The sequence below is a fragment of the Acomys russatus genome, chromosome 29 (assembly GCF_903995435.1).
Source record: "Acomys russatus chromosome 29, mAcoRus1.1, whole genome shotgun sequence".
Lineage (NCBI taxonomy): Eukaryota > Metazoa > Chordata > Mammalia > Rodentia > Muridae > Acomys > Acomys russatus.
The window spans coordinates 13992374-14004627 of NC_067165.1; the positions used below are offsets into that span (position 1 = coordinate 13992374).

Here is a 12254-nt window from a genome sequence, read left to right on the forward strand (position 1 = left end):
GGAAGAAAGGCAAGACCTGAGTTTGCCCTCTGACATACACACATGCACACACCTGCACTCATGCATGAGCACATGCATACACACACAGACACAAGATTTAAAAAGAAAAAACCAAAACAAAAAGCGATTACGAGGCATGGCGGCGCTCACCTTTAATACAGGAGGCAGTCAGGAGGCAGAAACAGAAAGATCTCTGTGAGCTCAAGGCCTCGTCTACCCAGTGAGTCCCGGGACAGCCAGGGCTACACAGAGAAACCCTGTTTCAAAACAAAGCACATAAGCATGCCACCTTATCATTACTTTGAAAGAAAACCTGACATGAAGGAAATAGAAATGTGGTGACACAGAGACAAATACTGACAAGGCAACAGTAAAAGGCCAACAGGACAAAATACAACAAAGCTCTGCAGAATTCAAAGGAACATCTTGTGCCAAGCTGACAGGGAAAAAAAAATCTGAACTAAACATTACTAACATCCTTATTTAAAAAAAAAAAAAAAAAAATGCTGCCAGAAGACAGTAAGAGAATAAACTCTCAAGGGGGAAGTTGGCAAGAACAGGCCAAGGAGACACAAAGAGGTCAGTAGCCCAGCCCGTCATGTCATCCTAAGAGGCGGAAGGTGTAGTACACACTTGGGTCACTTCCAAATGAGGGCCGGGAGCCAAAGTGGTTAGCATTTAAACAGTTTTAATTGGAAGGAGGTTCGTATCAATTCTCCCTCCTTAATGTCAGAATAAATTCCCTTATGCCTAACACTCTGAGACAAGCATCATCAATCACCTCAAAGACAATAAAACTAAACAAAACAACAAAACAAAGGACCATGAGGGGCAGGCAGTAGTTACCTTTAGTGAGGGGAACTGTTTTAAAGATTTATTTATTTATGCATTGTGAGTGTTCTATTTTGCATGTATGCCTGTATGACAAAAGAGGGCATCAGATCCCATTATAGATGGTTGTGAGCCACAATGTAGTTGAGGGGAATTGAACTCAGGACCTCTGGAGGAGCAGCCAGTGCTATTAGCCGCTGAGCCATCTCTCCAGCCGACAGTGAGCAGAATTTAAAGTAAATGATCACCACCATGGCCAGGGGGATATAGCTTAAATGTTAGGAACAGTAAAATCAATATTTTTATTGCAAGAGGTTTTTTTTTGTTGTTGTTGTTGTTTTGTTTTGTTTGGGACAGGGTTTTTCTGTGTAGCCTTGGCCGTCCTGGACTCACACTGTAGACCAGGCTGGCCTCGAACTCACAGGGATCTGCCTGCCTCTGCCTTCCGAGTGCTGGGATTCCAGGTGTGCACCACCACGCCCAGCCTCAAGGGTTCTTTATGGGGCTGTGGGCATGGATCAGTTGATAAAGTACTTGCCATGCAAGCAGGAAGACAGAAGTAGGATTCCCCAGGACCCACTTGAACAAGCGTACTTCAGTGTATGCTTATAATCTCAGCAACATCGAGATGAGGCAGGAGGGTGGTTGGCTGGCCAGTTGCTTAGTCAGAGAGCCCCAGGTCAGGGAGGGAGCACGTCAAAAAACAAAAACAAAACAAAACAAAAAAAAAAACCCAACGTGCACGGCTCCTGAGGAGCAATACCTAGCCTCCTCATGCAGCCACAACATGCTTACCAGCCCCGCATCTCACACACACACACACACACACACACACACACACACACACACACACACACACTTTTTTACATTTATTCTAGCTGATCCTCACAACAACTGTGGAAGGTAAGAGATTTTTCCTCACATTTTCAAATCTGAACATCGGGAAGACACAAGAGGTTTGCAGCCCACCCAAGGTCACAGGGTAGACACTGGTGAAGCTGACCGAACCTCGCTGCTCTGCTGGCTCTTATCTGCTCTTCCACAGGCCAAGGACACACCTGTCTTTGTTTGGTTGGTTGGTTGGTTTTGTTTTTTTCAAGACAGGGTTTCTCTGTGTATCCTAGACTGTCCTGGGCTTGCTTTGTACACCAGGCTGGCCTCGCACTCACAGCCTGCCTCTGCCTCCCGAGTACTGGGATTAAAGGCATGCGCTGCCACTGCCGCCTGGCTCATCTATAAATGTTTTATGAATCACAGTAGGCATGGGATTGTGGCTGTAAACCTCAGAGCTGTCTGGATCAGGATAGTCACCCCCTCCTCCTGGGCCTCCCCCTCTTCCTCCCTCCCTCTTCCCCCTCCCTCCAGTGATCCAGTGATCAGGCAAAGCTGATAATGTCATTTCCTACTGTCCAATCCTCCCCTTGGCCCCTAATCTTCAGGGTGAAGCTTTAACTCACAAAGCTTTAGCTCAATCTTCTTGACTGCCTTTTACGTCATTTCCTCTCATGGCCTGGAGACGGTCTGCACTCCTACCGCACAGGCGGCCTCAGGATACAGCCATGTTCTTAGGTCTCTAGACCTGGGTATATGTTGTTTCTGTGTGAAAAACCCTAATGACTGCTGGTCTGGAAACCGGAAGGGTAGCTGAGTAGATAAAAGCGTTTGCATGCAAGCCCCGGGACCTAAGTCCTACCCAGAGAACCCACATAAAAAAAGGAGGAAGAGAATTAACCCACAAAATCATTCTTTGAGCTCTATGTGTATGTATGCTATGACACCCCCCAACACACATACAAGTGATAATAGATATATATAAATAAAAATTTTAAATCCTGTATTTCTTGCAGAGGACCTGAGTTCAGTCCTTAGCACCCATATTAGGGGGCTCAAAACCTTCTGTAACTCCCGCTTAATGGGATCTGACACTCTCTTCTCATCTCTTCTCATCTCTGCAGGTACACACACACACACACACACACACACACACACACACACACGTACGGTCTGTGATTTGATACCCACAGGATATGTAGTAATTCTTAGTGCCAAAACAGCTTTGGCTCTTGGCACTAGTCATAATAAGCAATTCCCCTCCCAGCTTTAAAGTTAGGCAAGGCCACGTGCTACTCTCTGACCGACGAACTACCGAGTACCGCCACAGAATTGAACCTGTAAAGCCTGGTACCCACTTGACCACCCACTAGTTTCCACTGCCTCCATCCCAGATTCAGTATGACGGGCAGAGAGGTCTGTATATTCTTTTTTTTTTTTTTTTTTTTTTTTTTTTTTGGTGGTTTTTTCCAAGACAGGGTTTCTCTATGTTATCTTGGCCATCCTGGACTTACTTTGTAGACCAAGCTGGCCTCGAACTCACAGTGATCCACCTGCCCCTGCCTCCCGAGTGCTGGGATTAAAGGCGTGCGCCACAACGCCCGGCGCGATCTGTATATTCTTAATGACCGGGGAAGATGAACAGAAAGCCCGTTTTGGTGCTGTTAAGCCACCACCAAAATCTTGAGACTTTTTTTACTCTTAAACTATCCAAACCTCAGACCTCTCAGCAAAGCATTCTCTCATATAGTAAATTATTTGCACGTTTTATGACAAACATTTTGATTATACAAAGGATATTTATTGTAGCTGTCCTAATTCAAGGCTGTTTTTTATTTGATGGAGGTGGGAAGACAAGAACTGGTCTCAAACTCCACAGATAGCTGAGGATTAACTTTAACTTTTTTTTTTTTTTTTTTACTTTTGTCTTGCTCTTTTTAAGTTTGTTTGCCCAACAAACAGTACCCATGTGGCAGTCAGAGGACAATTAGTGGTTATCAGCTCTTTCCTTCTGACATGTGGCTATTCCAGCAATCAATCAGGGCACGAGGCCTGACATCAAGGGCCTTTACCAACTCAGACAACGGGATGGCCCCATCTCCAATGTCTGATCTTCCTGCTTTCACCTCTAGAGTGTTGGGGTGACAGACACATACTACCATACCCTATTTATGCACTACTGGGGATGGAATACAGAAGAACCTCACAAATGCCAAGCAAGCAACCAACCGAGTCACAGTCCCAGGTACCTCCCTGATGCCTCTTTGCTGGTTTTTGAGTGCACTGAAAGGGAGCAGTGACCAGTAATTACAGTGGATAGGAAGAGTAGACAGTAGCTATGGTATTACCTGCGTCAGAATACTATTTTCTACATAAAATACCTATGCCGAGTACCTACCATGTAAAAACACTGTGCCAGATGACAGGGAAGGCAGCCCTGTCTTTAAAAGCACATCTTATATTGTGAGTGGAAGAGGAGAGTAAAGCAATCTATGGCAAACTGGTAAACTGTGAAGACTGGAATCAGGTGACCTCGATCTCTAATCCCAGCACCGCAGAGCTGAGGAGACAGGAAGAGGCTGAGGTCAAGGTCCTCAGTGACACAGTGAGTTGGAGTCTGTTCAGAGGCTGCCTGAGGTTCTGTCTAAAAAGGAAAAACGAATTTAAGGCAAGCCTGGGCTAGACAAGATCTTGCCTCAAAAAAACAAAAACAAAAACAAAAAACCAACCAACCAAACACACACACAAAGCACATCCATGCACAAGAAAACCAATATAAGACAAATATACAAATACAAAAGGCGGAGCCCCGGAATGAGAGAGGGGCAGGTCATTGTCTGGGGGGGCGGGGGGCGGGGAGTGTTAACAGAGAAAGTTCCACATCAAATGGCCACAAAACATGAGTTAGGGCAGTGATGGCAAGTGAAGGGGATCATTTAAGACATAACAAGCCAACACACAGCCCAGCCAGGCGGTGGTGGCGCACACCTTTAATCCCAGCACCTGGGCGCCAGACGCAGGTGGAACTCTGTGAGTTTGAGGTCAGCCTTGGTCTACAGAGTGAGTTCCAGGACAGTCAGAACTGTTACATAGAGAAACCCTGTCTTAGGGATGCGGGAGAAGGCTGGGGGGGGGGGGGGGAGAACACATGCAAATATATATATGGAGGTCAGACAAGAAACACAAAGCCGAATAGCTGAAGTGACTTGGAAAATACAATATAGCAAAGGGCACGGCAATAACCTGCCGATTCCAGGCTGTCCTGGGCCTAGCAAACAGTAAAGAACTCCTGGAAAACGAGAGGTGGCGTGCCTATGTGTAATGGTGGCAGAGGACTAACAGAAAGGGAGGGGAAAAAAAAATGTTCAGGGACTTCCGGGGCAATTCCCAGAAATACCGGGCCCAAAATCAGTGTGGTGACTATAAAAGAAGTCAGCACCAGAGCAGTGTGGTGGCAGCACTCGGCCCTGCTTGTAAATAAGGCAAGAAGCAACACCAACTCCAGCTCTGCTGCTGCGGGCCCCAGCTACTATTAAAGTGACAGTGCAATCTAAATGCTACTTACTGGGCAGTTTCCTGCCAAGTTCAAGTCCATGTGACAGACAATCCTTTGCTCCTCATAGGACAAAGGTGCCTCTCTAACCTGCGTTTTGGCCAAGGTTAGCCTCACTATGTAGTCAGAAGTGACCTTGAACTTCTGATCCTCCTGCTCCACCCCTCCACCCCCACCCCTGAAGCGTCAGGATCATACCTGGTTTTTACATAGTGCTGAGGATCAGACCAGCACTCCTTGCATGCTGAACGCTACTCCCAGCCCCCAACTTGCCTTCTGTACGACCTCATCTTCCCTTTCTCCTTCTACTAAGAAAGGCCTGGAGCCATCACCTGGAGCTCCTCGTCAACCATCCTCACTTTTCATCAGCTCGCTTCTCCGGGCGGCCTTTTCCACTCTTTGTGGTTCGACTCGAAACTTCAGCTCCCCCATGGAACCTTCCTTAAACGCACACTTCTTCTCCTCTTAAGGCTTTCTCGGAGTAGCCGCAGTCTTGGAATCCTAGAGGCCACGCCACAAGTTTTCATGCGTGTATCTCACTCCCACAACTATCCTACATAGGTCTGTCCATATTTGTAATTGTCTGAGTTTCCCTCAAGTCAACAACGCCTTGCACAAAGCATGCATTCCGTAGACTCCTGCCTGACCTGTGTGAGCAAGCCGATTAGTCTCTAAGACCACATTTGCCTTGCGTCATTTGCGTCATTGATAACTTCACTTGTTATGAGACACAAGACATCAGACTTGTGAAATGGAGAAACTTTAGGAGACTGTATGAAATTCCCATTTGGCCATAAGGTTTTGCCCCAATTTTTTTTTTTTTTTTTTTTAAACCCTCCAGTCTTTTTTCTTTTCTTTTCCTATTTTTTGAGAATTTGGAGGCTGGGTCGTGCTATGTGGCTCTTGTTGACCAGGCATTATTCTATGTAGGCCAGGCTGGCCTCTGAAAGCAATCTTCCTGCTTGCTTCCGCTGCAGGTGTGCGTGCGCCTATCACACCGGGCCCCGTTCCAAGGTCTTTTAATTCTAAAGTTCACGGACACAACTGAAGTCTACTGTGCTACAATATCGAGAGCCTGTTTCGTACTTTTTCTACCTTCATATTCCACTATCTATAGTACCGATAATTCAAAGGACGTCACAGAAATGTGTAAAGTCCTCTTTGCTTTCTTGGGATAACAGCTGTCCCCTTCACTGGTCACTCCCTGGGTTAATTACAGTGCCTCAGTTTTCACTCTCTCCCCGTAGCGACAGAAATAAACAAAACTGAGGTTTATTGAGGAATCATAAAAATGGGTGCTTTTGTAAAAGGAATTCTAAACACGTCTGTGGGACAGCCTCCAACCAAATCTGCCGTCCTCGCTAAGATTTTTCTCTTGCAAACAAGATCATCGAGAAGACAATGGGGGAAACACTGAAGAAGCAAAGGTAGCGAGAAGACGCACTCTGACAAACTGACCCGGTCGCTCCCAGGATCTGGCCCCAGGGAAGGCAGAGATGACAACCGCTACTCTTGCTGACTCCGCTAGGCTTTCCCCGGACTTTCCTGCGCTCGTCCCACAGCGGGTCCCGAGTGACCGTGCCCCTCCTCTGCGCCCAGACTCGCGCGCTCCGAGGCGCTGCGCGCAGGTGACCACCGCGCGCTCGGCCCGGGCTTGCACGGCCCTCCGCAGGCCAGGCCCCCGCCCGGGCCCGGACTTCGGTCCCCCGCGCCGCTCGGGCCCGCCTGGCCGGGGGAGGGGCACGGCGGCGGAGAGCTGCGTCGGGGGCGTAGGGCAGGGCCTTACCGCAGCGGAGAGGGAGGCCGGGGATGGGTGGCGCCTGAGCGCACGCGGAGCGGGGAGGCAATTGCTGCGCGAGTAGCGGGGACAGCTAGGGAGACCTCGGCGGGAGCCCAGGACGCGGCGGGCTGCACGGGCGCCGCCATGGTGAGGACGCAGCGGCGGGACCAATCCGGCGGTCCGCCTCCGCGGCCGCGCCGGGGGTCGGGCATCAGCAGCCAATGGGCACAACGGAACCGGGCGGGGCGCCGGGCAGGCCAATGCGGGGCTTCGCCGCAGGGGTGGGCGGGACCGGGACCGGGAGACCCAATGGAAGCGGGAGGCCGAGTCCGTCCCCCATCCCGGGGCTGCTGGAGTCGGAGCGGGAGAGGATCGCCGCGTGGAGCTCCTGAGCTTTGGGGCGGTCGGGCTAAGGTCAAGTCCTCTCTAGCTCCTAGAGGAAGTATCCAGCCCTCACCCCACCACTCTCCTGTCAGACCGGGCCTCTGGAGGACCCAGTCCCTGTGGACCTGTTTTCTAGGTGCCAGTGGTCGTGATCTGAACCCCCAAGATCGCCTCCTGAAACCCTTCTTTGGAGGTTAAGTGCCCACCTAAATCCAGGCGTGGCCTCTTAGAAATGTCGCAGACGGGCTACAAGGCCACCCTTGTACTCTGCAATTCAGAAGGTCGCTCCTTCATCCCGCAGCGGGATGCATGTTCCACCTAAAGCAGAATTTAATCCAGAATTTCCCCGAAGAGGAGATGGGGACACGCTCAGATGCCAACCGGACACTGCGGCTTACTCTATTCAAGACGTAGAGTCTGCTTTGGCAAAAAGGATGCTGTGAAGCCTTTGGCTGTGGTCGTTCTCAGATTTGACTGCACTGGGCTGGAAGAGCCTGAGGCAGAGGCAAGCTTAAGTTTAGCAAGCTCAAAGCCCCGGGATATCCCCAGCACCACAACAAGCAAAAACCTCAGCGCAGTTTTGTGAGACCTGGGAAAGTCCAATGGCTTTTTTTTTTTTTTTTTAAGCTGGAGGTTTTTTTAAAAATTATTATTAATTTATTCTTGTTACATCTCAATGGTTATCCCATCCCTTGTATCCTCCCATTCTTCCCTCCCTCCCATTTCCCCCTTACTCCCCTCCCCTATGACTGTGACTGAGGGGGACTTCCTCCCCCTGTATATGCTCATAGGGTATCAAGTCTCTTCTTGGTAGCCTGCTATCCTTCCTCTGAGTGCCAAAACATATGGAATGCTTCACGAATTTGCGTGTCATCCTTGCGCAGGGGCCATGCTAATCTTCTCTGTATCGTTCCAATTTTAGTATATGTGCTGCCGAAGCGAGCACTGGAGTTTTCTTATAGCCATTACACAGGCCAAAAGTGTTTTTGAATGGTTGGCTTGGCCAATCGCAGCAGCGCTGGTGTGTACTCAACAACTCTGTAAGCTAAAGCAGGAGGATTTGAACATTCAATTCCAGCCTGGACAGATTGGTGGGTTCCTGTGGGGTTTATTGTTATTTTTATGTGTATAAGTGTAGGCATGAATGTATGTTCTGGTGCCCAGGAAGGCCAGGAGAGGGCCTCCTACCCCATGGAACTGGAGTTACAGTTAGTTGCAAGCCACCAAGTGGGTAGTGGGAACTGAACCTGGGTCTGCTGAGTCCAAGTGCTCTTAATGGCTAAGCCATCTCTCTTTCCCATGGGGGGGGGGTCCATCTTTAGGGGTAAAAAAGTCAGGAGTGCTGTCAGTGGGTGCAGTTCACAATAGAGTGTTTGCCTGGTGCGCTCAACGGCTTAAATTCAACCTTCAGTTCCCATAGAGCTGGGTTTATACCAGGAACGTAATTATCAGATCCTTAAGGCTGGGATGGGAACCATGAGGAGGAGCTACCGCTACCGAGGAAATTAGGGCTTACTCTCTTCTAAGGATAGATGCTTCTGGGTCCCACTCACCATCCAGGAAAGTTAGTCCAACCTGCCTTCCCCAGCCATATCTCCCTCAAAACCCCGAGTGAGGAATGGGGAGTCGACTTCTTTTCCTTGCCTCTTATGAGTTAGCTTTGAAAACCATCTTGGAAACTCTTCTCCATCCTACCCCCACCCCCAGCTAGTACCAAGTGGCAGCCACCCCTCAAGCCCCAGGGATACAAAGCACCTTCTGTACGCATGCATGGTGTCTACCATGGACACAAAGCTAAGGCCAGCTGGAGCAGCTACGCTGTGCAGGAGCCTTGCACCTGCTCAACCTGGCAGCTGCCCCAATGCTCAGGCTCACATTCTTGTCCACTCAGGGAACCACTAGACAGAGACCAGGCTTTCCTCCAGGGATGCACTCACCACCTACAAGGCCACAGAGCGCAGCTAAAACATATTCCCTCCTGATTCCACAAGAATGGAATACAGATGCAGGAAGTGGTTTGGCTCGGGGTAAAGATGACAGCAAGTGGGGTTCAAGTAAAAACTGGAGAACGCTGTAGTCTGAACCTTTCCATCACCTCCTCCAGGAAAAGCAAAACGTGGCACCGAATGGCCAGAAGGCCCTGGATGCTCAGGGCCCACATCACCCACCTCCGTGAACAGCTTCCCAGGCCCTGGTCCACAGCCTGACCCTGGGCCACTGGGGCTCCGTGGGGCAGAGCACAGTCAATCCTCTGTTCAATACATTTTATTGCTAAGGACAAGGTAATGCACCAGTTTTCAAAATAATTTGGTTTATAGAGTTCATACGTAACAAAAAGGGGGAAGTATTATAAATCTGACTCCAGTATACAGAGCAAGGTGTGAAGCCCTCCAATCCTGGGCCCAGGCAAACAAGTTCAAGAGGAGCAAAAGCCTGTTTAACCCCTTCGATGCTGCCCTCCAGTCCCACCCCCACCCTCACCCAGCCCCACCCCACCCCTGACCAAGGGCACAGCTACATCTGGCCCTGGCCTCCAGTGGCCCCAGTTCATCCTAATCCATAACCCCTGCATAATTCAATTTCCCCTGCACAAAAATCACCCACCAGGCTCTGCCTGCTTCCATATTAAAATTCTCCCTTCAGGTAGCCCCCACCCACACCCTCTAATACTGTGCCATCGGGGCTTCTGCGCCTCGAGTTTGCAGCACAACCTCTGAGCTCTGCTTCAAGGGCAGAGACAGAGGTGGCAGCCCGCTCCTTAGCATCCCAACGCTGCAGCTTTGCCAGCACTCTCTTGAAATCGGTCCAGGAAGGGACAGATGGCAACCCACCTCTGGCCATCCCCCAGGGCCCCTACTCAGCTTGGCTGAGGGCAGAATTTCACATTTTGTTTGCCCTGCAAGAGGCAAAGAAGAAAGTGAAGGCCAGGGGCTGGCAGAAGCTGGTCCAGACCAAGTGCGCGCGCGCGCGCGCACGCGCACGCGCACACACATACACACACACACACACACACACGCAGGCACACACCAGCACTCGTGCACACATGTGCACACACACACTCACGCACATGCGTGCACACACAAACACAGGTGCACACTCGCACATGCTCACACACATACATAAATACAAAAGGGGATCCAGTCAAGCACCAGCACCTCTTCCTTGCTGGTGCAGGTGGGCGGCAGGAAGCTAGTCCGAGGCCAGGAAAGAGCAATCAATCAGCTGGCAGAACAGCTGACCCGCTTGGACAGAGGGCTGATGCAGTCACAGCATTCCAGTGTCAGGCTCTTAGCTGGGGACCAGCAGCTGCTGCCAAGTGCCCACCAACAGCTTGTCTTTTCATGGCAGAATCCAATGAGGGTGGAGTGAGAAGGTGATGGGGTCGTACACGTTCTTCCTTTTCTTTGTACATCTTCACTTTTTGAGACTTGCGAGTTCCAAGTATCTGCTGTGCTGTGGAACCCTAGAGTGCTCTCGCCTTGACGGCTGGGAACCTCTTAGACCCTGGAAGCATCTACTCCATGATGGCCCGGTACAGTGCTGGCTCGATGTAATCCTCCCGGTACCTCGAGTTGATGACCCGTTGCCTTTTCTTTTCTTGCTTTACTTCCTTCTCCGTGAAAATCTCATTGAAGCGCATGTCTGAAGCTACTGACTACAAAAGAAAAGGCAAGCAAATTGTCACTTTGTGGCCGCTTGGACCAATAAACAAAGGGACAACATTCCTGCCATGTTGCAGACAGAGACTAAGGTCACAGAAAGCTCACTCACCAGTCTAGACTTGACTCTCTTGGGAAGCTCCTCATCCAGTGTGTACACATCATCTCTCTTAACCACAAGCTGTGAGCCATCCTCAAACTCCACCTGCCAAGCAAGCAAAGGCCTTTTAGCTAGGGAACCAGAGTCCTGTGGGAACCCACGCACAGTGTCAATTTCCTACAGCTCTAGGAAGGCAAAAGCTAGTGGGTGCAAGGCAGGGCTCCAGATCTGCAAAGGCTGTCACTGACCCGCAAGTCCTCTTGTCCAAGAGGGAAACACTGGACTAATACAGCACTCCCACCCCCAAACGCCCACTCATGAGTCTTGGCTACCTGGTACATCTGGATGGGGTGGGAGGCCACGAACTTAGCCCCATACACCTGACCATCTGTCCATCTCACTTGGACCACTTCACCCTCGGCAGGAGGCCCCAGCTGGAGACAGTCCTGACTCTGAGGAAAGAACAGAGGAGGAGAGTCAACAGCAGATCCACCCACCACACTGGGAAGTGACAATGACTCAGGAAGGATCGCCCAGGAAGTCCTGCTCACAGGCTGCAGGAAAGGCAGCTTGCTCTAGGATGAAAGCCACAGTAAGTCAGACAAGTCTGCCCCATTCAACCTATCCGCCCTGATCCCCCTGCTGCCTCAAGGTGAGCAGAAAACAAACAAAAAGCTGCCAGACAAACAAAACAAAAACATCAAAAAGGTATAATGAACTCAGTGAATGAAGCACAGAAGCAAGTGTGGGGTTCTGGAATCTTCCTCCCTCTGTCCTCTCTCTGCTGTGAAAGAATGCTAGCACTGTGCTGTGGACAATCTAGATGTGTTCTTTTTTTTTTTTTTTTTTTTTTTTTTTTGGTTTTTCGAGACAGGGTTTCTCTGTGTAGCCTTGGCCATCGTGGACTCACTTTGTAGACCAGGCTGGCCTGGAACTCACAGCGATCCACCGGCCTCTGCCTCCCAAGTGCTGGGATTAAAGGCGTGCGCCGGGCTGGATGTGTTCTTGAGATAGGGAGGAAAGTAGCCTAGTGAGGCACAGCCAGAGCCTGAGTGAGGCTCAGGCAATGCATAGTGACCTGGTCTAAACAAACAAACAACCAGTAAAAACAATGCC

At 50.1% G+C, this 12254-nt stretch overlaps 2 protein-coding genes and 1 non-coding gene across 8 annotated transcripts in view; all 3 read right to left on the reverse strand.

Moving 5' to 3' along the window:
* The window catches only part of St3gal3 (ST3 beta-galactoside alpha-2,3-sialyltransferase 3), a 204010-nt gene extending 196851 nt beyond the window's left edge, over positions 1–7159 (reverse strand). For 4 of the 6 annotated variants that reach the window (XM_051172212.1, XM_051172210.1, XM_051172211.1 and 1 more), the window contains exon 1: positions 7002–7159. The gene's annotated coding sequence lies outside the window, so the exon portion shown is untranslated. Of the gene's footprint in view, positions 1–5227; positions 5352–6673; positions 6893–7001 lie in introns of those variants that run through there. The other 2 variants (XM_051172206.1, XM_051172207.1) reach the window with 2 other exon arrangements.
* Positions 7160–8218: 1059 nt separating this feature from the next.
* Positions 8219–8325, reverse strand: LOC127212114 (U6 spliceosomal RNA). Its single transcript, XR_007833497.1, has one exon. It is a non-coding gene; the product is annotated as a U6 spliceosomal RNA (small nuclear RNA).
* Positions 8326–10378: 2053 nt separating this feature from the next.
* Kdm4a (lysine demethylase 4A) overlaps positions 10379–12254 on the reverse strand; it is a 48663-nt gene continuing 46787 nt past the window's right edge. Inside the window, exons 19-21 of the mRNA XM_051170951.1 lie at positions 11471–11590; positions 11151–11243; positions 10379–11034 (exon numbers count right to left, since the gene is read on the reverse strand). Of these exons, the coding sequence (XP_051026908.1) occupies positions 10894–11034; positions 11151–11243; positions 11471–11590 (354 nt within the window). The 3' untranslated portion in view covers positions 10379–10893. The remainder of the gene's footprint in view (positions 11035–11150; positions 11244–11470; positions 11591–12254) is intronic.